The 27,993-nt window shown below is 38.5% G+C and overlaps 1 protein-coding gene across 14 annotated transcripts in view; it reads left to right on the top strand.

Annotated features, from left to right (window-relative positions):
- Positions 1–592: 592 nt before the first annotated feature.
- RhoGAP19D (Rho GTPase activating protein at 19D) overlaps positions 593–27,993 on the top strand; it is a 252,436-nt gene continuing 225,035 nt past the window's right edge. For 13 of the 14 annotated variants that reach the window (XM_083120612.1, XM_083120610.1, XM_083120614.1 and 10 more), the window contains exons 1-2: positions 593–778; positions 19,661–19,781. In XM_083120612.1, coding sequence (XP_082976738.1) covers positions 19,740–19,781 — 42 coding nt within the window. In that variant the 5' untranslated portion in view covers positions 593–778; positions 19,661–19,739. Of the gene's footprint in view, positions 779–1,176; positions 1,197–19,660; positions 19,782–27,993 lie in introns of those variants that run through there. The other variant, XM_083120603.1, reaches the window with a different exon arrangement.

The following is a 27,993-nucleotide window of genomic DNA, read 5'->3' as shown; positions in this document are numbered from 1 at the left end:
GTGCCACAATAATTCAAACACCGTTTTCCACGTTAAACTGTGAAATGTGCCATGCTTTATCAAGTGGTAGCCTAAACGTGAAAAGTGGTTGGTAGCCCTCTAAGGAGTTCAAAGGGCGTGTAAAGAGTCACTATTGTGAACGTCCTTACGGGCTGATGTGGTGAACGATGCGATTTCCCAACACTTTCGCTTTTGACACTTACAACGTTAAACCACTTTTAGTTCTCAATTGTTCAGAGGAAAAGGAGCGTGCGCATTTCAGACACATTTTATATCATTTTTGCTGTTTTGTTATGAGGCGGATGAATTGATTATGTAATGTATTTAATTAATATGTTTATATGTGTGTATACACACACACCCATCAATGCGATAAAACTAAAACGGTGAGGTTTTTCTTTCAAGACTGAACTCTCATCAAGAGTTTTACATCCCCTAATCAGAGGTTCTGCGCCTTGGAAATAGTAAAACAAGAGTAAGCCGAAAGCAGCCGAAAGTGCACTGGAGTTTGAAAATACCGTTCACAGATGTCGCCGAATGCCTTCTGGTGGAGATGCAGACGGGAACTGTTTTCTTCAACTGACATCACGGACGGAGTGAGTTTCGTTTTTGTTTTCCGCCATGTTCGAGCAGCAAGTATGAGGTGGTAACATCGGAATGTATATCGTTTAGTTTGGATGTTTTGGTTTATTTATTTTTATGTGACAGGAGGAAAGAATCTTCGAACTGCAGAAGACCAAAACATACAATATTTTGCAGCGCGCTGAGGAACGAACGGGTAAGTGTTAAGTGATAAAGTGTACATAATTAAATTGCTGTCGTTTACTATGTTGTCATTATAGTTCAATCATCAGGTGGTTAGTTATTTCCCCCTTTAATGTCTAATACCTTCTTGTGATCAAACGTATTCAGCATTTACAACAAAAAGCATGCTATCAAGAATGCGCTGAGACGTATATTTTTGTATCTAAGTGCAACTGGAATATGTTGAAATTACTTGCGCAACATTAGATGTCAACATTTTGTTTACATTCGCGTTCTGGTAGAGTAGCTTCGAGCTATTCCAAGTCAAGAATGAGTTTGGTTGAAAATTGCCCGCTTTTTTTCTGGCCCGAAAATAAGAGTTCAGCGGCATTGTAAACGCTCAACAAATGCGAACTTGTAATTAACCGCATTCCGTGGACACCTCCCTCGTAGTAAGTATATTTCTTGTCAATCTGACTGAACATACTTGTGAGTAAGGGATAAGGATTAGAAGAGACTTTACTTTACGTAGTCTTTTAGCTTCTGCTTCCAATCTAAAAGTTATTTATTCTTTACGAAAATGACATATCATTGCTTTGCATTCACGATCTTGCATTCGGAGAATTTGCCGGAAAACTATTAATATTAGTGTTTGGCGTCCAGGTTAAATTATTGAATTTACATTAATTTTAGCACTTTTGCATTTAAAGGCAGTGTGTCAGATTTATCGGAATCTAAGAAAGAGGTGGGGAGTTCTTGTTGCACCATTTATTATTATTGAAAACGTATTCATGTGATCTTTTGGTCTAATGCATGTTGGCAAGCATTTCTTTCTACACAGTGCATGTAGAGCACTGTAATTTCCATTAATTATGTGCTTGTCGCCGACATTAGATAAAGCAACTTTGTTGGTAAATGCTGTAGCCATTCATAGCATAACATGATGAAGTAAATAACAGAACAAAAAGTGGTTTTATATCTTTCATAATATGAATTTGCATTTTGAAATATCTCCAGTACATAAGTATAAAGTGATTTCTTGTGAGGAAGCAAAACCGATGTTGGCATCCCTGAATAAAATTGAGAATGGTTTTGATTCTGTATTTTGCATTCAAATGCATATTTCTCATTTTTCCTTAAAGTGAAATAAAATTTGTCTGAGTAGAAACAAGGCCTATTGCATACTCCTGCGTAAAATGAGTAATGAATGTACTTTCAGCAACAGTAATCTGTGTAAATCATCTAGCATGTTGCATGTTGTTAGTAAGTTATTTATGTATCACTTTCTACTCTGTGTTTAGGTTTGCTTTGATATTACATTAACATCTGAAATTCCTTTATTTTCTCCTTTTTCACATTTTTTCTTACATATTCTACATTCCTAAGGATTCTTGAAGGTGCCATTTCATTTTTTTCACACAAATAATCTCAATTTTCGACATATCGAGTAATTCTTGTTTATTTGTTTTCGCTTGCGTTACATGCAATATGGCAGAGAAATCTTGACTAGCGTTGTCCATGATCAGTGGTTATGCAGTGTTGCAACCGTCTTCATCGAAAAATACCTACTTTCTTGTTACTGATTGTATTTATTTCCAGGTTCGAAAACCCCACGAACCATGCACGGCAAGGTTAGGTTAGGCAAACATAGTTAAAATTGTCATGTTCTTGGAAAACAACGGTGTGGTTGGAAACACTGACCGGGGGTTACATCATCGAACGCACACAACATTTGATGCACGTAGTGGAAGGACATAGAGGCAACAGCTTTCATGCATTGGAGAGACATTAATCTTCAAAAATACATGATTTACCGGCGAAATAAATTAAGCGATGGGGCAAAATCCCTTCCACGACCTTTCAAAAGTGTACGGAAAGTCAGATCGGTAAGAACTTTCTCCTGTTAAATTGAAGAAATACGTTTCGGACATACTAAAATTTTACCGATGTTACATGCCTTTATTCTCCCCCCTTTACCAATTTTCTGTCATTATTTACTTCCATTACCACGCCATAATTTTTTAATGTGTTTTGCAGCCAAGTCATTGTGGTCTTCATATCCGAATTGTAATAGATTTTCATCCACACATTTTTTTTTGGGGGGTGGGGTGGAGAGTGCACAGCATAGAACTGTTTGCAGGCAATTTTGAGAATATTTTTGTAACTTTTTTTTTGTCCATGTAGCTGTTTCTAGAAAAAAAAGCTTTACATTTTTTGAACAGCTATCAGAACTATTTCACCATTCGTAAATTGTTTGCCTGCTTGGTGACCAGGTATGCTATGTGGTTGACTTTCAATCTTACCACTGAAGTTTCCAAGTTCAAGTCACTGACATGGGAATGGATGTCCTTTGCAAGTGTCCCTTCATCAGTTTCATCACTCATCCAAATCATCGCTATCGGCTAAAAGTAGAAGAAATCAATATAAAATAACAGAAATAAGAAAATTGTTGATGAAACTGAAAGCTAATGTTAGAGACTGGCTTTGTTGTATTACTGTTGCAATATTGTTTTAGGATTGTTTTAGGATGCAACTATATCCACCCCGAATCTACAATACCTACTTTCTTGTTACTGATGTTTTTTTTTTTTCCAGGTTCGAAAACCCCACGAACCATGCACGTAGCATTACTCCAAGGTTTTGGTGATCCTGCTCCACTCAAATATATACATATAAATAATTTAGTGAGCCTAGGATACAGTGTTGTAATGTCCGTTGAGTAGTATTTTGGTGATATTTATTCTGGAATCAATATTTTGCCCCTGGGTCATTCCATGCGACTCACGTTACAGTTAGAGGCATAATATTCTTAAAATTAAAATTTGTCTAGCACTCACATAAAAGTTATGAAACTATTTCTTCCTTACAGGTTGTTACTCCCTTAAGGCTACAGAACCTGATTACAATAGAATGCAGAAAATGTGGCTTTTAAATTTAGTATGATTTTTTAAATTGTTGTGACACGTGTTACATTAAAATGGACATCCGAATTGTCAACATCTACATTTTACTGGAATTCTGCTCTTCTATTATAACTAGGAATTTAATTTTTTTATATAACATACAACAAACATCAATGTCTGTTACCATACAAACACATAAATGATAGATGCAAAAATAGGCCTTTCATGATAATAAATGTGATGTGATGCACGTTACAAAAAAATGTGACTCGTGTTACATTTAGGTCAGCAATTAGAAACGTGAAGTATAACTACTCATCTATATATATACCTTGGTACAATAGAACTCACTACAATGTAGATTTTATATTTATTGTGATTTTTTTAAATGTTGTGACATATTAGATTAAAATAGACAACCGTTTTGTCAATATCTACATTAAAGTGGACACCTGATTTGTCAACATATATTTCACTGGAACTACTAGAGTATGCAATAAACATCAATGACACAAATAAATATAATACATACATGTATGCAAAAAGAACCCTTTTATTAAAAAAAATATTAGTGACTCACATTACAAAGAATTGTGACTCGTGTTACATTTAGTGTATAGGCAAGTTTCAGTTTATCTAGTCCACTCAACAACATAATCACAGGGTCGAGTTACTCTCACACAAGTTACAAGAGTAGCAAGTCACATAGTAACAATAATGAAATAATACTTATTTCAACAAGTGAGCAAAATGAAGAATTACAATTTATATAATTAGAAAAGAAAAATGTTGCAAGATACTTCACAAAATACAAGAATGAAAATAAAGAATTACAATTTATGCAATGAAAAGAAACATTTTGAATTACAGTAACAATACTGAGATAAGAACATTAATTTCAAAGTACAGGAATCAAAACAAGTGCAACACAAATTATACAGTATAAGTGGTGATTGTTGGGTAAAACTATCCTACTCAAATTTATAATGGCCACGTGCATTGACAAGGGTAGATATATTTATCTTCTTTATGAGCTGTGAAGGTGTGTAAAATATTTCGTCTGGTGAAGACTGCCAACAGAGTGTAATTTACACATATTACTCAGTATTAGCTAAGAAAGTTAACAAAAATAGTTGTTCTGCGAGTCATAAATGAGGGATGCAACAGTAATATTCATTTTTGAAGCACAAAGGCATGTCACACGCACCATATTTTAGCCAACCTCATATACATCGTGACTTGCGTTACAACTTCTTTTGCTGTATATTAGGCAATTCCAACAAAAGAAGAAAAACACATTGCTCTTTTGTCATTGTGGTATTGTATAGCAAGTAAACTGTGTATTTTGCAACAGAAATAATTTGTTTTATAAATACTAGAAAAAATGTGTGTGTGACTCACGTGACTACTACACATGTGTTTTAAAATATTGTTTTCAAAGCTATAAAACTTAATGCATTTAAATTGGTGCTCCTGAGAAATGAGTACCTGATTTAGTTCTTTCCAATGTTGCAAAAATAGATAGTGTAGCAACTGTAAATATACTTGTCATCAACTGCAATAATCACACATTTCCTCCCTTGTTTTTCACCTACTTTTTATCGAACTTCACAAGGCAGTAGAATCAAAACTTGCAATTTATATCGATTCCTAACACTGAAATGTGATATTTTGGTCCTTTACCAACATGCCTGCAAAAAATCATGCCAAAATGAACAGTTTTAATTTTTCAGTGCTATGTCCCACTTTTCATGGAATGACCACCCTGTTGAATGTTGATTCGATTGTTCTGACAGCGACATCCTCTTGCACAAGATCTTTACACAAATTCGTGTTCACTTATCATGGTCATTTGTTTTCTTTCATAGTCCTTTCATCTACATTTTCCCTTTTTAACGTACCAGTGTGAAGTGGGCTGGGCATCCTAAGTCAAACTCAATTGAAATCTTTAGATTTCTCATGTAAATATTTTAACATTAACTATTATTAATTGTAATACAGGATGTCATGTAATTAGTCGTTAATCTTATTGCAGGCAGCGATCAGAGATAAAGAGACAATGGCATGTTAACAAAAGTATAAAGTGTTCTGTTTCATGAAAATATCCATTTTGTGCCCTGGTTCAGAGCACAAGTGGGGTAACTCCATGTTTCATGGAAAATGGAAGTGGAGTTACATGTACAACTTAGAACTGTGAAGTATCAACATTTCAGTGCGATAAGTAAATATCTCCTGAGTTTCAAATTTTTGTGCATAGAGGCACCATTATGTTTGTGCTGCAACAGCTAACCATAGTACTAAGTTATTTAAATGTGCCTTTTCTCTCAAAACTGTCTTGGATGGAGTTATGCCATTTGTGCTCTGTACCCCTCATTTGTAACATCCATGATGTGCACATCCCAACACAATGAGGTAGGCCTCAAAATACGCTAAAGGGAAAACCAACATCATATTTTCGCAAGTACGAGGACGTTTTGCCTCCTATGCAATAACTCTGGTAACACTGCTCAGAGACACACAAAATTGGTGTTAGAATAATCGCTGATTCACTCACTATTGCAACATCTAGCGATGTGCCTGCGGCGTACATGGATGTGTGGTTGAAACAATGTGCTGTTATTGAATTCCTCACAGCAGACGGTTCTGCGCCCATTGACATTCATCGAGGAATGAGTGATCTCTATGGCGACGCCTTTGTGGATGTGAGTATTGTCAGGAGGTGAACAAGGAATCTGAAAGGTTACAAGTCTGCATAATCAGGTCTGCAGTGGACGACCCGTGACAGCCAAGGATGGAGGGGGAAAGTGCATCTTTTGGGACTGTAACGGCATAGTCCACACAGAATTTTTGGAGCACGAAACCACGGTAAACTTTGATCGGTACGTGAAGACTTTGGAGAAACTCCGCGCAAGATTACTGCGAGTTAGGCCTGGCAAGGATGCAATTCTTCAACATGACAATGCTCTCCCACACAGGAGTCGTCAAAAACAGGATGCATTGCAGTGTCTGTGCATGAGATTTTACCCCACCTGCCGTACAGCTCAGATCTCGCACCTTGTGACTTTTGCCTTTTTCCGATTTTGAAAGAGCACCTGAAGGGACACTGTTACACCAGTGATGCAGATGTGCGTCACTGGTGCCAGGAGAAAATGCTTGGTTCCTTCACCGATGGGATGTAACAACTTGTCAGATGTTGACATTTGTGTGTGGACAATGATGGTGACTACATGGAAAAGTTGTGACACCCTGGTCGAGGACATTACAAGCTTTAAGAAGACATAGTTCATGTAAGTATCCTGCATATTATTGACGTTATTGTGTAGGAGGCAAAAACTTTTCAAAATGCCCTCATACATAACTTATATTTTCAACATAACAATTGCTCTGTAGACTTAATGTTTCTCTTAATAGCCTTCTGTATTTACCTCAGACACACACACACACAAATTCTCTGCATACTTGAGAAACATATGCTTTCCCTTAGTTTCAATATTAAATTTTCACTCTTCGGTTTATATACCTGACTTTTTCAGTTCTGGTAAGTTAATTTTATTTATATAATCTGCCAGATTGTGGGATCCAAATCCTATTGATTGGGGGAGCCATATTTAAGTTGTACAGTCATGGAGGCAAACCAGAACTGTCCACTACTGTACACTCCATATTTTTTTAAAGAAAGGAAGCATCTTCGACATATTTCCAGAATTTCAAAAAAAGATCTGAAATACTGACATATCGATTTTAATGACAGTAGCATATTACAAATGTATTTCATGTAATTTCTTTTTAGAGTGACAAATATATGAAGCACATTTTATACCCCAGTACAATTTGAAGTTTAAATGTGTCAGGTTAGTGTTTCCAACCAAAAATGAAAATTGTGCTCCAACACCCATCAATTGATTGAATTAGGTTCTTTTAAGTTGCTTTTCTGCCATTTTGGGGTAATTGCGACCATGAGAATGAGTGATGAAATTGATGAAGCGAGTTATATCTTATGAAAAATAAAAATATAAGAATATTTCCTATGTGTTTCACCATGCCACTAAGGCCAATAGGAGGTGTGGAGGTACGACTCCATATATTCTTGATCTCAGATTTAGGTAAGAAATGGCAATGGAAAATACACCAAGCAAAGGTGTTCAAAGGCAGGTTTGTTGATGCTGGTTTCATCCACCCTATTTTTGAGGGGGAGTGCGTTGTGGTGAAATTTGACTGAATAAACATTACTGCATTGAACAAAAGTTGAAATATTAAGAATCACTGCTATGTAAATAGTTCGTAGACTGTAATGATAGTTATAATGGGAATATGCATTGGTAGTGGTGGGGACTGAGAAGCTACATACAACTCTGAATATCAATACAAGAATAATAAAAAAGAAATATCAAATACCATATAGATGGAGGATGAAAGAAATATTGCAGTTCTTTGCTAGAGCATTTTTTTCTTTGTTTCTGAAATATTACTCTTATTGTTTCTGCATCTTTTGTGGTTGGGGATGCAGAGTGGATTATTACAACTCAAGTTGGTTATTGGTTAGGGTGACCAGATGTCCTGATTTTAGCAAGACAGTCTTTTTTTTGGGGGGGGGGGGTGTCATGTCCTGCGGTCTGCAATGCTACTCCAAAAAGCCAAAAATGTCCTAATTTCATTTTACTAATCACCCACTTGCTTATTATAATGTACACCAAAACCACATTTAAATTTATTAAGATAAATTTCTGGCATACTTTAATTCATTATCCCAATGCAACCGTTAACGAAGCTTGTTAAGAAGTTGAGAAGAGAAAATGTACTCAGTATACGTATTTAAAAATGTGAAGTGATAGCCTACATTGTTTACAGGTAACGCGGCCGCCATTACAACTTCCCTCGTATGGGAACAAAAGTCTATCGACAAGTACGCTAAGTATCGCGTGAGGCTAAAACTAGCAAATTGGTAGCCAGTCCAGCGCCAACTAGGGCATACCTACTGGAAATCCAGTTCCGTGTGATGCGGGTAAGCCTGAATCACACGGAACTGGATTCCCAGTAGGAATGGCGCTGGACTAGCTACCAATTTGCTAGTTTTCGCCTCACACGACAAGTGAAAATGTAATGGCGGCCGCGTGAAATGTAAACAATGTATTACTTCACATTTTTAAAAGCCGATAACTATTGAACCTAGAGGAATAACGTCTGGTATAAAACGTTATTAGGTATAAAACAATGTCACTGCTAAAATACATACTTTATAACGGTTACTCTACACGTATGGAACAATATTTTAGTTGTTTCAATTGTAAATAAATACCGTGCACTCAGCATAGATGGTGTAATTCATAGCATTTATGCTAGCAAAAATGTTAAAAGGAAATGCTTTCGTCTAAAGCCGGCTTAAAGATAGACGGTCAATTTGAAGAATGTTGTGCTTTCATCAAAAATTAAAAAAGAAAAGTATGAACTAGAGATTGGCTCGAAAAAAAACTCTCTGGTAGCATATCAATATTCATACGTGAGATTCGCAGAATTCATTCAGAAATTTAAAAAAAAAAATCAAACATTAATACACTTGTAATAATAAGGATTTTCATTTTCGGCTCATTTTATTTGACACATGCACATCTTATCGTTTTGCATAAATACCTAAATATTAATGAACTGAACACGAATGCACTGCACGTCATCATCTCGTTGCTAACAAAAACAGCCAACACTCGGAAAGCTCAGACAAAAAACTCCCTTTTGCAAAGTCACAGATTATCTTCACATGCCCAAACTTTGCTCTGATTGGCTGTTCCACAGTATCTAGTCGAGGAAAGCCAGTAGCAATTAGAACATGTCATATTCCTCAAAAGCAGTCAGCCAGGCGGCCATGATTTCTACCTAGAAAGTCAGTTCGCCGCCAACTAGGGCATTCCTACTAGAAATCCAGTTCCGTGTGATAGGGGCTTAACACTTGCAGCGCTCAGTTAATGTGGTTAGGTTGCTTGCTTTAAGTTAAAAAGTTAAAATTCAGAAACATTTTACATGTAAAAAGTACTAAATAAGGACTTTTCTTTGGTGGTCAAGGTAATGTGCTGTTTGCGCTGTGAATTTAAGCTAATGGTCCTAATTGTGCAGTCACGGACAATTCTTAGTTGTAACAATGCCATTGACTTTCAAAGGGATCGTTACAATCCACAATTTAATCAAGGTGTCCTGGGTTCGATACCCGGTGGTGGCACATAGTGGCTCGGATCTCACTTTAAACTGTATGTCCAGTCCCGATTAGCCTTACTGGACTTAAAACACAAACTCAAACAAACAATCCATAACTGTCCGTGACTGTACCAGAGTTCAGTTTTAAATAATATTATGTTCTTAACTATCCCCCCACCCCTCCTCGTTTCATGCTCATAACCATTAGGACAAAAAGCGCGAAAAATATATCATTTCAATGAATTTTGCACCACACCAACTCACTTTCTTCAGGTAACATTTTCACAGAAAACAAGGCGGCGGAAACACCAGCACAAAGGTTAAATGGAGATACACAATGAGCTTGACCCCCACTGACAAAGCTGATAAGAGGCAAATTTCGACCCTTCCTAGGAAGGCTGAAAACGGTCGACCGATCTTAGTACAGTACAGTACGCAAAACATTGACATCTGTCGTAGTTACTGAAAGTGTAAGATGTCACGTTCCCCGGATTATTCTCAATGCATCAACTTACATTTATTCCTCAACGGCGAGCCTGATACTTATCAGCCTATTTTGAAGCCCTCAGGTTGTGGGAAATCAAATAAGGATATGTTAACGTAAACCTTGCTAACTTTCGCACACCAAAACTATATTTAGATGTCAGTTAATGTTAATATATAACACTTGCACTCGCAATTAAACTTCTTATGACAAACAAAATTGTATTAGATCATAATACTTCTTTACTACACAAATTAACACATTCACATTTCCAAAATCACTTCCATTATTTCCCAACATTCATAATATCTCTCTCCTAATCACAATCAAATATTTTAAGGTTAGTCCATAACCATAACAGACTACCCAATTGAACAAAACAAATTACGTCATCATAGACAAGTAACATATTAAACACTTAAAATGATACAATAAGTGGGTGCGTATCAAAGATTTGCTTATTTCCTTAGAAACTAGTTTTATCAGAGTTTCTAGAATATCGCAGCCAGCTGAGTAGAAACCCGTGAAGAGACGAATATAGGAAAAGAGGTTTGGATGGAGCAGTGGCATACGCGAGGGAGGGGGCAAGAGATTATCGAATTTTTCATCTGGGAGTGCAAGTTCGTATTTAGGGGCCTGTAAGCGCAAATTTAGAGCCAAAAATACCATAAATGGTCTTTTGTGGAGGGAGAATTTTAGGGGTGGAGGGGGTGCTTATGGGGCTACAGCCTCTCCCGAAATTTTGAAAAAATCAAATTTTTAATTTGAAAACCTCTTAGGAATTTATGAAAAACGAAAGGTGTAAATGATCCCTGATCATAATTTTTGTCTTCGAGTACAATTTTATTAGAACTGGAAAGCTCCAAATACGAAATATATTATTGTGTATCCCGCCCCCCTTGAACGAAGCTACTGTGTAGTACTCACTTTCAAAATTCCAGCCCCTCCAGAAGAAAGTCTGCGTACGCCAGTGGCAGGGAATGACAATAAGTGACACAATCTTCGTCGCATAGTTATGGCTGCATGGAAAACGACTGTAGCTGCAAACTGCAATCGTTATTCACATTACTCCTGTTTTATTTTCGGATTTTTCGTTAATTTTAGAAGTATTTGTGGTAAACGCTAATTACTCGGGCGTTGATGATGCATCGTTAGTTGTAGATCTCCCCCTACCCCCAGGACCTTCCATTAGTCCGCCCGTGGCCATGTGAGAGTGGCTTTAAACATCGATTGCACGATTACACGGATCGATTCGATCCCTGTACATTTCGGTTTCTGGACTTCATCATTCTCGCTCATTTTTCATCCTGGCGTACTAATTCATCTCTCAAGGAGGACTCCTACACCACTTGACACTTGCCCCAGATGGAATCTCTTCATCGGAGGCTTTTTTTGGAACCCGTTCAAGAATACTCCCTCGCGTCGTTGTGGTGATTCCGGGACGGGGAGGTGGGGGCACTTACGAGAATGCCTCTTCCGTTATGCGCATGCAAGCGATTGAGCCGAAGTGATTGCTGCAATAAACTAGGCGTCGGAATTATTGTATTTTTCAGTGTTGCCACGGACACGAAATTTCTGGGGGGAAATTGAATTTTTCAATTTTTTCTCTCGGTTGAGGCAATCTTATATTGTATTTTCTCTAGTAATTGGTTAGAAAACCCTGTTTTTCCTTCGATAAAACGACTCTGGAACTCACCCTTCTAACCAATGGGTACGTGGAGGCATCTCTGAGCAGGGAGGAGGATGAAGGCAGCCAGAGCGTGGTGTTGATCTCAGCGTCCACTATGGCCGAGATTGAGTATGTGCAAAGAAAATCAGGACTGCACTTGGAATCCTAACAGTTGAAGTGTGTCTCCGCTGGGAATCGAATCCATTCTGTTCTTTTCATGGTGGACCATCAAAAATTTCGGTTGATCGGCAATAATGTATTCACGTCTCATTTAACTTGAGTTTGATTCACATACAAATATGTGCTTGGGAGCGCCAAGTGGTCGATTTTATATCTCACCACCGAAGTTCTCGGGTTCGACTCCTGACCTAGGCGTGGGTGTTCTTTCCGAGTGCCCTTTCGTCAATTTCAACTGATCATTTCTCATCCTAGTCTTCGCGATTAGCCAGAAGTGACAGAAAAGCGACTTATAACAAGCATAGTATGTGGAGGGAATTCATTTTATCAGTTATCAAAAGTTGCTTCCGTTTTATATAGAGTGCTTCGAAATTTATTGTTGCTATCCGGTCACATGTGGATTTCACATATGCGTCATCACATTAAAAGGGGCGTTTCCATATTTCGTAAACGGATATCCCTGCCATGTCTGTGCTGTATCATCACGAAAATGAAGGTTCCATGTTCGGTCTACTGCAGCAGTTGTACAATTTCTGGTAGGTGTGTAGATCTGATGTTTCAACCATCCCTCCCCCTCCCCCACACACATGCAGAGAGAGAGAGTGGGCTTCTGAAGCACATGCTTCGTTTGGAAAGTTGATATCTTCACATAATAATGTCAGTTTAGTCGACTTCTGCAGAATCCCCAAAAGTCAAGGATAATCCCAAGAGCGACGTAAAATAACCCAATTCAATGTCGAATTGACTTCATTTCTTTAGCACACTAAGCGTTTTCAATTCGAAGACACAGGATGGGCCGAAAATCACAGTAGAATTTGACGTGTGAATACATGTTTTGTTGTTAGTAGTTCAATTTTTTTTTCATTTCAAAAACATGTTATAACTGAATCATGGGATCATGGTGAATTTCACTGAGAAACGAGTAAAGGCAGTTGAATTTTATTTCTAAAAATTGGCAGGTCCATTCCGTAGACACAAATTCCTAGATTAATTGGCTGGCATGTTAGCCAGACCTTCCAGTTCCCCATTACTTCCTGTTAAGATATCTGAAGGAACAGTGAAGAAATCGCGTACACTTGAGTGGCTTAGGAGAGTATCCGGGCAGAAGTTCGAGCACCAGAGACTCATACATTAACTCATGTTACAAACAATACAATCGGAAGAGCCAGATGGAGTTCATGTAAGTGATGCCATCTAACATTCTGTACCTAATCAAACAAATCTCCATACGTCAAGCGTTCATTGTATGTATTTCAATTGATTCATTATTAATAAAAACAACCTTTTCCGTATGTCAAATCATACTGAGATCTTTGGCCCACCACATATATTCTGAGTACCAGTTCAGGCGAATATGGCGAGTGCGGTAACAAGTCTAGCCGATTCGTCGACTTGGCAACAATTACAAATGCCCGATCTCCATTTCCTTTTTCATTTCTATGAGTTTCTGCATTGTACTTGATAAAGAGTTTTACCCCTACCATGTACGAAGGGTATACATGATAGTTTAAATTAAATCAGTTAGAAGTTTTGCCTCATTCTTTTCAAACATTCTAGTAGGTCAATTTCGAAAACAGATCGGCCCAGTCCTTCTCCGCAACCGTGTCATCAGTGATGGTCATTATTTGGAATCACTACATGTGGGCTTAAATAACGTTCGCGTGTTTTCTGTGTTGCGTGTTGTTATAACATGATTGACAGCAGTGTGAACAGGCAGTACAAGAGGTATGCTTGAATACACGAACGAAAGTACTAGGCACCATACTGTGAAGCTAGGAATGTTAGGTAGGAAACGTAGGTAAAACATGGGCGTTCTTCACTTGTCGTGTCTAACTTGTTACGTCCCTATTAACCTAGTGAGATAGAAAAGCGATAACAAAATTGAAATTCATGTCCAACCTTTTTATTTCTAATTTTGGTACTTCATACTGTGACGATGCTGGTTATGGTCTGGTTATGTTCTTTACGTCGTTGCTGTAAACCTTCATTTTACTTGTAAAATTTCTAAGAACATGCATAGTAATCGTCTTTCCCTTTTACGTCCTGTTGTCGGTGATAAAGTAATTTTATGCCGTGTATGTTTTTCCCCTTACGAATACACCTGTCCGTCACACTTCCTTCACTAGTATTACTTAATGGTCGAATGAACCTTGAACCAGAGTCGTTCTCGAATAATCATTCATATTTGAATCAGTCGTCCTCATCGTCACGATCAACCATAAGCGGAAGAAAAATGACCGTCGCCACCGAAGGTTTTTGGTTCGAGTTCCGGCCTTGGGCATATCTGTCGAGTGTTCAGTTTGCATCTTATCGCAGTCAGCCTAAAGATGCAGGAACTGTATGTAAGATAATACAATCAATCTCCAGTTATCTTCAGCAGCACCTGTCTGTCTTATGTACGGTATTCTCTTTCTTCTTGATGTATCTTTTTCTTGCCATATTCTTTAGGAATTCGGTATTCTGCTAAGTCTCTACATGTCTCAACCATCGTAATTTATACTGCATCTTAATCTGTTTTCATAAGCATTTTATATTCAAAGAAATGTTCATTGTAAACTTGAATAATTTTGGTAGCTGTATCATCCTGTGGTTTGAAACCGAATTTAGGCTGTTTCGTAGCGCCGGCGCTTCTACAATATTGAAGAAAAAAATACACCATACGAAGTTAAAGCATCATCAATTTTGACGTTGCTCTAATAGACTTTGTAAAGTTGATGAACGAAAACCACCTTCGAAGATCCAAGGTCCATCCGAGCTTTAAGACTGCAGTGTGTCTATGTTTTATCCCCCTCTCCCGAGTGGAGGATTGAAATTGCGCAGTTGGGTGTAGCCGAATCGCTTCGTATATCCGCAGAAAAGTGTTAACACGAAACGCAAGCAATTTAGCTAATTGGACTAACCTTGAAATTCCCAACAGCCAGTTGCATTTTGTCTCCGTCATTTCTGTGATGTTCCTTGTGACTGAGAGACTGACTACAGCAGCTCCCCATTTGAATGCTTTCTTTTCTCTATACGAACTACGTGGTAGAATTTTTTGTATTAAAAATTAATATTCCAGATTAAGACAGCTTACACTTTAAACTTGCTTTTTCTTCCAATGTACACGTGGATTTTAACAGTATTTTAAGTTCAACCATACTCCTTTTTACTTTAGTAATTATGTTAAAATCTCCAGAGTAATGATGTAAATGTGAGGATTTTACGAAGTCCAGGCCCTATTCGTTTCATAAATCTCCAGGAGCAGATGTACCAAGAATTATTATTTTACGAGGATCTGCACTAATTCAATATATCACCACTTAATGGATAATGACAGAGGTTTTCAAATTGTTTGTCGCGACTTTCTTGGGAGTCGCCGTTTTTGGTTTGTTACGGTACGGACATAATGTACTGCAAAACATGCTTGCCCATTCTATTAAGACGCAATACACTAAAAATTTAAGATCTACATTAAAATTGTTGCGAAAGACTCATGCATTTGGGCTATATGTAGAAAGAGTCACATCTCGTGCAATTTTTGCTTACACAGTTCTGTAATTTTATTCTGATTTTGTATTTCTAAATGTAAAGCAATACACGTTAGTAACTTTTTTATGTTGGAAAATATAATGAGACCATAGGCAAAAGGTTAGCACATCGCGCTGCGACGCCAAAGGTCCCGGTTTCGAATCCCGCTCGGGCTTGGTTGTTTGTGAATGTCCATTCATGAAATTCATCAGTCATCCCCATCTTCGCAAATTAGCCAAGAGGCACAAAAAGCGAAGTAAAATAAACTAAATCAATCAATCAACCATAGGCAAAAGGACCTGCAGAGATGAGGGCCAGAGTGGAACACGGATGGAGAGGAAGATACGCGAAGGCTTTTGGCCGAAGGGTCTTTTGTTTGTGGTCGCTTCTATAAAAGTGTCGCACGGAAAATATGACGTGTGTTGGTCGATGCCGGCTCAAAAACTTTGGGATCCCCCTAGCATACGAACATGGACGTCCGAAGTTTTTTTTTTGAAGGGGAGCGAAAATTCTCCCCAAATTGCTGCTTCAGTTTCAAGTTATCACGTTCCTGCAACGTTCTGTTGTACGTCCCTTTGCCCCAACCCCTCAGGACGCCCAAAGTCTACGAAACAAAATTAGATTTTAGATGGAACGACGAGAGCAGAGTTCACCTTTAAATTCGCCACAGGTCAGGTGTCGGGATAAACCAAGATTAGGTTGTGGAAACTCCAGAAAACTTGAAATCGACTTTTCTGCAGACACCAAGCGGAAACAACTGCATCACTTATGTGTGTAGGATCACGACTTCATCCACTCCAGTCAGCACAGCTAGTTCTGTGACTAGTTAATCCACTATCCGCATCAAGCGGATGCTACCGTGTGGTCCAACGCCAGCGTTGTGTGAGGTATCGATTCTGCCCTGGGTTGACGCAGACTTCTCTTGAGTCAGCACTGTGGCGTCACGCATTTTTATGATTTCTAGATAGAAATACTTTCGAAATAAGTGTAAGGTTTCCCGAGACAACACACGAATAACGGATCGAACTTTTTATCAACCTACGCAGTGCAACTGAATAAGCCTACTCTATGTTGACCGTTAAATTCGTTCTGTAAACCAAAAGGTAATAACAATCGCTTAAAATACAGTGAGGACAAATCATATCTCTGTACTACAAGACAACTAACATTAAGTGGAAGCGTATGGTGTATTATTTTCAATCCAAACCAGTTTAGCTCCCTGCTGCTTGAGTTATAGCCGTATCAAACTGAGGGACTTTAAAAGCTTGGAAGTTGTTCTTAGAGCGCAAGTATATCTTTAAAATTAATTTATGCATACACCCGCATGCTGCTTTATTACTCGGACGTCGGAAGCGTAGACGATTCTTCAGTAAATCTCAACTTCAACTCCCAACAGAGCCCCCAAAAATTGCGTTAATTTTGGTTGGTTCATTCGTACTCCGAGCGAATCTATTAAAAATTCATGTGCTGTGAATTTCATATTCAAGTTGCCACGCAAGTACAGAGTGAAGTTCTGTGTAAGTTTTACTGTTTCGCTGTGCGTGGTTTTCTAATTTCTGTTTGTACATTTGAGCAATGAGCGAGCATGTGCCATCATATTCGAGTTTGAAAACGAAACTGCATCGAAAAGTCTGGTGGATGATTCTACTACCTTAAAATGTATTCCGCTCATTGTCTTGATTATATTTCAATTCTCTCACATCCACAATAGTATATCGGAGAGCTGCGGTTGTCTAGTCGGTAGGACGTCTACTTGTCTCGCGGGAGACTCGGGTTCGATTCCCGGGGTCTAAGGTCGGAATTTTTCTGGGGCTCACCCAACTTCAAGTCAATGGGTACCGTGGCCGGTGGGGGGGGGGGGGAGTGAAGGCGCCCGGAGCGTGGCCTATCACATCACCTCCAAAATGGCCAAGAATGTGTGTGGCCCTACCCCCACATTCCCAAAATGTGCCTTCATGACACGGTGCTATATGCACGGTAACTTTATCTTACCTTTACCATAAAGGCATATTTTACAAGTCTTGCATCTCTCTCTCTCTCTCTCTCTCTCCTCTCTGTGCCACACACTAACGCACACATGCGTATACACACATCACATACATGGACAATGTTTTCCGTTGAGTTCTTTCTCATTAAAAGGTTTGTCAACGCTTGCAAGCTCAATTTCATATACAGACGGATTAATTGAGACTGTGTCTAATTTGAGCATCGGCAATGCAGAGTTTCCTTCCAGGGATCGAACCCGAGATATCTCAAATTCAAGATGACGCAGTTATAAGCTAGGAAGGAGGTTCGCAGAGAAATTATAATGTGACAGTAGAATCTCGAAAGCTCTTTGTGTTGGTTCATTCGTTCAGTATTTTTGTTTTGTTTCCTTGCACGTCATTCGTGTATTTTGCGAGGATCGAAGACAATGTATGTGAATTCGCCGAGAAAAGCCTCTTTAACAGCTAACTATTAGCAAACAAATCTTCCTATATGGGGGGATCATAGGTACTATGGTATCCTGATATTAATTTTCTATATAATTGCTGAATATTCCTTGGTAGTCCACATTAATTATACACACTCTAAAATATCGATGTTTTAAATGTTTGTATATTGGCTATTTTACGTCACACACGGTGATAAAGCTGAACGATGGAAAAAGGACAATGGTAAAGTAACTGCTAACCATGAACGGGACTGAAACCCAGGACCTTCGGAGTCTGGATCATGATTTTTAAATTTGATAATGCTGAATAAAAACGCAGGGCTGAATTCCTTCTCTGGAGAAGATCCTCCAAACCATGTGATGGGGAGAACACGCTTCCGCTCGTCTTTTGGTGTGGCGTGACTCCGTCGACTAAAGATTCTTCACAGATCCACATTCTGACACGTGACGTTGATAAACCACGCGTGAAAAGGACGCCGGGTCCCAAATACTTTCACCGCACGTAACTTGTTTCGGAAAGAAGAGAACCTCCAGCATTGAATATTTTATCACCCAAGTTGCGAGGGAGTTGCGGGCATTATTGTTGGAAGGGGAAAACGGTAATATTTTTCTTCCGCAGTGTAATACTTCCTTTACGTGGTGGATGAATATGTTGTATTTATTCCAGTTCCTACAATGAGACTGTCAATGTTTCTCCCATGATGTATGCAATCATGTCAACCATGTAGAACGCACAATAGGAGATTCACTTTTTTCCCCTTACATTTAAAGCGTAACGCCTTGAAGACAGGGATCCCCATTTCAAATCCAAATTCACTATACTTGTTCTGTCATCTGCTTTTCTGTTCTTCTTTTCACGATTAACCTCGAGAAATAGAAAAAAATGACCTAAAATAGCTACATGAACAGGATAAAATATTGTTTAGGTGTAATTTTTCTTTTAAACATAAAATGGCATTATACGAATGCAGATCTTCCTAAATTCGTGCAACTGCAATTGTCAAGTTCAAATGTTTTGTTTTGAGGCGACGGACACCTCAACTAGTAAAATAAGCTTAATCTGTTCACTGTTAACCGTTTTCAATCGCCCAATCAGCACTCAAATGTTTAGGGGACATGTATTGGATGACTTTTGGACATCGTGCCGAAGTTCTGGATGTCCAGTAGACATCAATTGGATATCTATATGTCCGTACTGGGGATATCCAGGAAGAATGTTTGATGGATATTCTGTGGACCATTTTTTGTGTGTTTTGGACATCAGCTATTGGTTCACTTTATTTGGACGTTTTTACTTGCTTCAAGCAAATACCTCCTCTCTTCCAAACTTACAATTCCCATCTTAGCACTGGATGAAGTTGTCATTTAAAATTCTCAATAACTCGTATGGCAGATATATTTATTGGAGAATTGATTTCCTTTTAGATCGCATTTAACACTTTTTTCCTTTCATGTGCTATGTTTTGGTAAATCTTAATGCTGTCATTTGCTCTTACAATTTGCTCTTACAAATAACATGAAAACTCAATCTTATCATATTTTTTAACCATTTCTTTCAGCTCAGCAATCAATGCAGTGTAAATAACAGACCGATTGGAAGGGCTGGTATGGCTTGATCTGATTTCGCGAACTGGACCAATGGCTGAGAAGAAAAGGAAAGACGCGCTTCAGCATGGGAAGGTAAGTGCAATGTAGAAATGTTTAGTAATACATGATATTTTGTTCCGATTTTGCGACCATGGAGAACTCGTAAATTTAGCAGAAATTTTCTCAGCAGAACATTTAATATCATCTAGATATGTTGGAGGATTGGTCTTACGAAATCGGTCGACATGTTTCCAGAAAACGGACGAAGCAACAGTTTTTCGTTACGTTGCGAGAACTACAAAATCTGCTGTCTAGATTACGTGTATAGATTTCATATTCGGATACTTAGAAACAAATCTAGCACTTTTAGGACATCGTTTGAGCTAGTGTTGCCCACGGGACGAGACGGGACAGGCTTTTAAAAATTCGAGACGAGACGAGATTGATCATGTGTCCCGAGGCAAACGAATATTTTCGAGACGAGACAGCATTTCCACGAGACGAGACGAGACAGGCCAAAGTCTCGTCTCGTGGGCAACACTAGTTTGAGCAAACATTTGGTATAAAAATTTTGTAATTTCGTGCATGAGGCTAAGAAGGAACAAGTTGCAATATAACAGGGTTGTTAAAGGTCCAGGAATTTTAAATAAATTCAATTCCGGTCCAGGAGAGAAAATCAGCAAGCGTAAATTGGTTCTGGACCGTAAAGAACCTTTTTATCTGTAAAGTATTTCAATTCGGTCCGGGAACATTTTTCCCGCTCAATTTAAATACGGTCCAGGAACCTTTTTTCTGAATGAATTTAAATACGGTCCAGGAACCTTTTTTCCGGGTGAATTTAAATTCGGTCCAGGAACCTTTATTCCAGGATCAATTTAAATACAGTCCAGGAACCGTTTTTTTTTCGAATCAGTTTAAATAGGGTCCAAGTTTCGTATTGAAGTGAAACAATACGCAACTTGGATCGAATACGGACCTGACGATAAACAATTATCCACTTGTGAGCATGAGAGACTAATCCAGGTGCTGGCTGTCTCGAAAATCTAAGGTACAAGGTAGAAATAGGCTAAACGCAAATGCTGCAGGCACGTTACCACACTCCATACAGCCCCAGTCTCTCACGCGTTCCTTCACTTCGTTGTAGCAGCACTGCCATTCCCTGTCGCAATAGGCTGGGAACACAGCAGCCTCACGTTACCTCATCGACGGCTCCTAATGGCTGCGGTTCCTGGATCGGATGCTGGAGTAACACGCGACGGGTTTGTATGAACTCAATGTGACGGCATATAGTCCATTGCGTTATGTACAGTAACTCTTCGACAAGGGAGTTTTTGAATCTGGCCCACGAGAGAACAACATCTGCGCTACGTTTTCTACATCCGCAGTGTGAGATTCCAATGTAAAACGTACTCGCGGACTTTTTTAGAAGGCAACTTTTAATCGCTCAAGCCTGGTCTGTAATTGTAAATAAATTCAATCCCGGACTGGGAGAGAAAATCTGCAAACGTAAATGAGTTCTAGACTGTATAACCTTTTCATATTTAAATCATTTCAATTCGGTCCAGGAACCTTTTTTGCGGATGAATTTAAATACGGTCCAGGAACTTTTTTCAGGAACAATTAAAATACGATCCAGGAACCTTTTTTCAATGTAACAATACGCAACTTGTACCGAATTTAAATTGTGCGAGAAAAGAGGTTCCGGTCCTGCAACGGAACCCAATAGAACCCGTTAGAATTTATGGGTCCTCGACCTTTAACAACCCTGCAAGATAACCTCCCGGAAATTTACAGCTTTTGAGCTGACATTGTTAAGGCAGCAGCATCTGGATATCTCGGATGACGGATCTAGTATTGCATTTAAAATCTAAATAGGTGAACATGTTTCAATATGGCGACAAAGTTCGATCAATAAGAGAAAGATTCTGTCGTCAAATTTCAACCGTTAGCGAGCAATGCAATCAGCTGCTTCCATGTAATGCTGCCCCTACGTTGCCAAAATGTGCTGCGTTCTTCCCCACATCGTCGTCGTCATTATTCAGTGCCAAGTATTTGTATCAGTAGGGAAGACTGTACGCAACCAAATAAGAGACGTATATTCTAACTTTGTAAATTTTTTGGCAACGGCGCACTCTGGCACAAGCGCGAGGAGAAAACAAATGACTGTCCACTATAGTTCACGAGTTTGGTGGGATTTTTCTCATCTTGGCAGAGCTGTATGGTATACGTATTGCAGACGCTCGGAATTCTGTTCATAGTTCAAACCTTTACCTAGAACATATTTTCGGAGACTGAAAAACGAAACTCTCCAAAATATTATGGCATTACTTGGTCTACCATTTGGCATTAAAAAAAAAAAAACTGAAATATATTGCGTTGTTGAACAAGTCATGAAAGTTTTCACCGCCGTAAAATTGTAGGTTTTGAGCTGATGTCGTCTTATCTAGATACCTTGGAGGACTGGCGTTATATTTTGAATTAAATTGTCAACTCGCTCCAAGATGGCGGACATTTTGCTATTTTTCTACATTACTAGACATGTAGAGTACAAAGAAAGTAACGTCACACATCAAACACAATAATCTTGAAATTATCATCATCATGGTCAGTGGTATGCCATGTGAATGTAACCTAGGAATTTAGGTACTTTTCTTGGAAAACCTGGAATAATACTTGAAATCGTCTTGTTGCTAGGATGACCCGCGCGGTGAAAAAATCAGCAGTCTGGATACTTTAATTAATTGACAGGTAGGTTAATCATTGAAAATAAACCTCCGTTAAAGTGACTGGTTTTTAATCATGTAGGAACAAACGTTGAGATTCCGTGAACCCTCTAAGATTAGACAGAATATTGACAAATAACGGGAAAACTATAATGAGTTAAAAATCGGCAGAAAAGTGTAGAATGATGTCTTTGACAATATACTAAAAGCTCTAGAGTCCGATTTATTTCTCTTGCTAAGGACGAGTCAGCAGCAAAAATGCTTTTTTTTGTTACGTTTACTCCTTGTTGATTACAGAGATGGAAATGCCGATGGTGTCGAATCATGCCGGAGATCAGTAATTTCGATCCGAGTTTTGTAATCGATATCCCCCAAGGCGGTGGGAAAGGAACAGACAATTACGGGGACTGTTCGTTACACACTTGCAGGTTTCGCCACCCGCGCTCATTTACTTGTGTTCCTCCACAGGAGAAGTGGCTGGATTTCTTTAAGATGGGACGTGACCGTCAACAGGCGATTCGGTACGAAAGCTGTCATTAACAGTGTTACCAGCTACGTCTAAAAATAAGGGACCAGAGAGGCTTGTAAAAAAATCAAAATTCTTTTGTGCCGAGATGTTAGTGGTTTCTGGAAAATATAGGATGCCCACAAATTTATTTCCCTGTTTGAGAACTTGTAAAAATTACATTGTCTGGTTACTGAAAGTTAAGTTACAGTGGAACCTCAGGCAAAAGAGCCTGCGTAGACCGCGACTCCTGTGCATCGTACTCTCACGTGCAGGGGAGGGGCAAAGTGGAGCATGATTCCTTATGATCCGAGTTGAACCGATGGAGAGGAAGGTGTGCGGAAACCTTTAGCCGAAGGTTCTTTTCCTTGTGGTCGCTCTTTAGTATCTCAACATTCAGACGATAAATGTAGTTCTTGTAAACAAACTTACAGAGGTCATTTTCACGTGGAAATGAAACCAGCTTGACAAAATGATCTCAGCCCCCCCCCCCCCTTTCCTCAAATGGGAGCATTACAGCGAATCTTGTTGCATCTTCAGGTCACGGCCTCTCTGGCAGAGTGGTCAGCTACGAAGCCAGAGCTCCCAGGTACAACCCCTTGCTATAAGGCACATCGTTGTGTTTGGCCCATTATCATCGTCGAGATTTATCTAAGAACTAGAAAACTAATTTTTGATTGTTTAATTGATAAGCCGGTAACCAAGGAATAATCGCGAATAAAGTTTTTATAACCTTTATTTCACAGTCTGTTGAATGAGTTTTTCGACCTCTTCATTCAGTGCCAGGTAATACCCTAGTAATTTAATTTCTGTGGTTCACACAAATGAACATGTTTACGTTCATTCATTGATCAAATTATTCCTCCACAATTCCCTGTTTCTACTTTTACAATTAATTCGTGATACGGTTGTAATCTATGACAATTTGTTGCTGCTCTAATCTATGAAGATTTCTCTTTCGTGATTGCCGACTTCGATTTCAAGTTTCTTCATTGAATATTAATGATTCTATCACATATCACATGATATTAGTTTACTGGCCACCATGCTTGAATCCAGTATGGCGGGCCTTGACTAATGATGCCAGGATGGTATCAATCAGATGCGTTCAGGATATGTTTTTCTCGAAGAATCTGTAATAGAAGCGTTGGGCACTCCTCTTGACTGTTATTTAAAAAGTACTCGTACATGGTGTTAGATCCGCCTGGTAACATACAGAAGCATTTACCAGCTTCTAGCTCTGTCATTGTTTATTTTGAATGTCTCACATAGTTAGGTGTTGTCCAATGCATCATACCCAAACACCATATCAATATATCCTTGAAACCAATTGTAGTTGATGATGGGGCTTGTGTGTGCTATTTTAGAGCCGTATGTATTGGAAACCTATTATTAGTTCAGTACTCGGGAGTGAATCGCGTTTCAAGTAAAGCGTAACTTATAATTTGCGTATTATTCTTGACGTTGTATCGAGAATTATTATCTCAACTTTGAAGCTCTATTGACTACTGTAGATGCTGTAGCTGAAGTTGTTTTGAAACACGTGAATAGTCAACCGACAAGTTGCGCCATTGTTTTGTCAGGATCAATATTAATAGAGACGTAAGATATAGAGACGTAAGATTGTAATTAGTTTGCCAGTTCTACCGATTGCATGTTGCATGCACTTGATTTCGGTACCTGAGAAAATGAGCAATGTCGTCCTGCAGACAATGGTATCAAGTTTAGGTTGGACACGTAGGTTCGTTGAATTAGTAGGAGAAGGGGGGATAGAGAGAAATGGAGGTGGGAGAGAGTCATCTAATGATGAGGTACAGTCTGGAACTTTCGCTTCGAGTTACTAACTAATGACGTAGGTCATTTGGACCAGCATGAATTTTAAACCGTCGGTGGGATGGGACCGTGCCTTATCTCCTACAACCTCAACGATGGTTGTGAAGAAGGAAATTTGCGGAATTGTCGACCTTTAGCGTATATTTCTCATTTTAATAATGTTATTGGTAGCTTCAGTTGTATTTATGTCGCACATCTCCGTGGCTTAACTGCGTCATGCAGAATTGAGAAACAGTGATAAAGAAGGATAAACTGTTGAAGGACACCACAGGAAACTATAACACGTATTTCCTGGGCAAAGAGTTTAAAAACTGATATTTAGTACACTGTACGGAACTCGGAAAACAAGAAAATTTTATTCTTACTGCCGACGTTTCAACACACACCATATATTCCCGTCTCGCTTAATAGTTTATCAGTGCACGATAATATGATTTATGACCCAGCTGCCATTTTAGTCGGAATGGGAACTTCTGTTTCGCCTAATTTGAGCTGAAAAGGAAATATTTGAAATGAGGGAAATTTGTATCTTGTCAGTCTCTGTAATACATGATTTTCAACGTAAACACTAACAAATTTGGAACACGTCCTTAATATGAACAGAAAGTGACATAAATCAGCAATATCCTCTTAGTCAATAATCTTAGGTTAGGTTAGGTTTAGTCATATTAGCCAATAGTTAAGTCAGTACCCTTAGTCATACTATGTATATAAATAAATTTACGTGTGTGCTGCATATGTGAACACATTCAATAACGTTTTCTCCTTTTCTACAGTTAACTATAACCGAACCCTCAGACACCTGTTGGATCATGGACTTTTAATAAATATATAAAAACAGTTACATTCTTAATAAATTAATTAGGCTTGTTAATAAAAAGAACCTTTACCTGGAGAACATACTAACTGTGTAGCAAATTTCTCTCATTTTAATTATTCCCCTTTGAACTTGATTATGCGGAAAGGGGATGTAATCACAGCTTTCATTGGTTCAAATGCCTTTAAAAAACATATAATATACGCAGTTTAAGAATATTTTCTCTCCCAACAACAAATGAACAATACCCGTATAAAACACACAAACTACATAGTGTATCATTCATGGATATCAGATGTAATTCTTGAACACACTCGACATAACTTCCAACACGAACGGAAATTTGTGTGCTGTATATGTAGAAGCAATTACTGTTCACTTGTTTTTGTTTACATTGTCTTCAGTTTCACAATGGACGGAGAAGAGTTTCATGTGTTTTAAAATACATTTTTATACATGCAAAATCATCAACACTATAACACAGTTAGGAATCGACGATCCTCCGTTTGGCGAAGAGGGACAATTACTCACCAGTTGTGCATTTATTTCAATATCGTCGGACTGGCCACTGCTATTTTAGAAAAGGGTTTAGTATGCAAGAGAATATGAATTTCTCTCCATCTTGCAAGTGGAAACTGTTCAAGTTGATTAGTAAGCTAGACACGATTTTTGAAATATATGATTAATAAGTATTTACAGAATCCCATGTATTCCTTATGGGAAATCAACTTCAACTTCAAGTTACGGCTAACGAAATGGGAGTTTCGACTTTTCATTCTACTATGACATACTTCAACGTGTCCTTTTCCGTTCATGTAGAGGTAAAGGTGGTATTATGAGCCCCCATTTTGTTTTGTATTTTTTAAAATTTGATTTTTAACTTTTTTGTTCAGATTCTTATGATAACTTTAACTACAACATTTCATACAACTATTGTTAAAATATAAACCAATTTGAGAAACTTTAAGGATATGAAAAAAAATAAAATACAAAACAAGTCATTTTGTGGAAAAAAAGTTTTGTGCTGGTAATATGAGCCCCTAGGAAAAAATAATAGAATAACTGGTTTAGAAAAGTATATGACAAATTAAACCATACAAACAACATTTTATTCATTACAAAACCTTAAAAAAATATTATGATGTGAAATATCATAAAAGAGTTCTTAACAAAATCATTGAAAAAATCATTACAAAACCATTAAGAAACCATTTCAAAAGTTTTATTTTGTTTTTTGTAATGTCTATTTACAAAAGTCGCAAATGTAAATATCCTTCTCGCATCCAGCACAGTCGTTGTGTGCCCAAATTTCACAGATGAGACATTGCACCCATAGTTCTGCTAGGTTGTCATCCGAAAATAGACCCTCGCAGAACAGACAAACTGCTTCTTCATCACCGGGATATTCCATTCCGATTGGTGTTTCTAAGACAGATTCCCCAGAATCGATATCTGATTCACAGTATTCCTTATCTGAATCTTGATGAAGCTTCGGTTTCACTTCATGCTTTGTTTTAGGTTCCGTTTCTTCAGTAGGCTGTTGATCATCTCTTTTCTTTTTATCCTTCAGTTGTCTCTTCCCTTCAGCTGAGTCTGACTTCTTTCTTTTTTCTCCAGTAGCCAACAGAGTATCTTTGTACGGAGACGATGTAATCAAAGCTGCCTTGGAGGGTTTAGGACCTTTGTTAGGCACTTTCCTCTTTGGTTCGGGAACAGGCCAGATATCTTTTGGAGACACAGTGTGTCCGGGAATCTTCTTCTCCTTATCTTTACGCAGACTGAAAGGCCCTGCCCATGCCAAATCTTCAGCAGCTGGTTGGAATCTTGTTACTTGCACATTCTCCAAAACTGGTGAACTTGCAGTTCCAGCGCCGTTTGATTCTACACTTTTCGTCGCAGATGCATTTTGATTATCTTCTTGTGGAGTTTCGGTACCTGTGTTTTGTCCTCTTACTGCATTGTTGGAGGATTTAGGTATTTTCCCTTTGCCTTTTCACAGGGTTTCCAAATCCAGTACCTCTTGAGAGGAAGGTGAAAAGTCCACAGCAGAAAAAACATTCCGGTTACACGGATATAATCCTGTAACCTGAAACCCATTCACAGAAATGGATAAGGTCTGGCAAGTCAAATAAGCCTTTCCCAATAGTTCGGCAATATCATAGGGTCCAACAGGTCTCTCACTGTGAAGCATCCACTTGCGTATGTTTTCACTGTAGTGATGTTTCAAAGCGCCAAGAAATGTTTTGTCAAGAGGCTGCAGTTTATGCGATGTGTGTGGGGGTAAACTTACAATGGATATGCCATTTTCTCGAGCAAGATTCACAATGTCAATGTTTTCGGTGTGGGAGTTGTGGCCATCTAGAATAAGGAGCACAGGGTCATTTTTTGAGGGTTTAGTTTTGTCAATAAAGTGCGTTAGCCAGTCTG

This window comes from Lepisma saccharinum, chromosome 4 (genome assembly GCF_977018435.1).
Source record: "Lepisma saccharinum chromosome 4, izLepSacc3.1, whole genome shotgun sequence".
Lineage (NCBI taxonomy): Eukaryota > Metazoa > Arthropoda > Insecta > Zygentoma > Lepismatidae > Lepisma > Lepisma saccharinum.
This window is presented reverse-complemented; position numbering and strand designations above follow the sequence as displayed.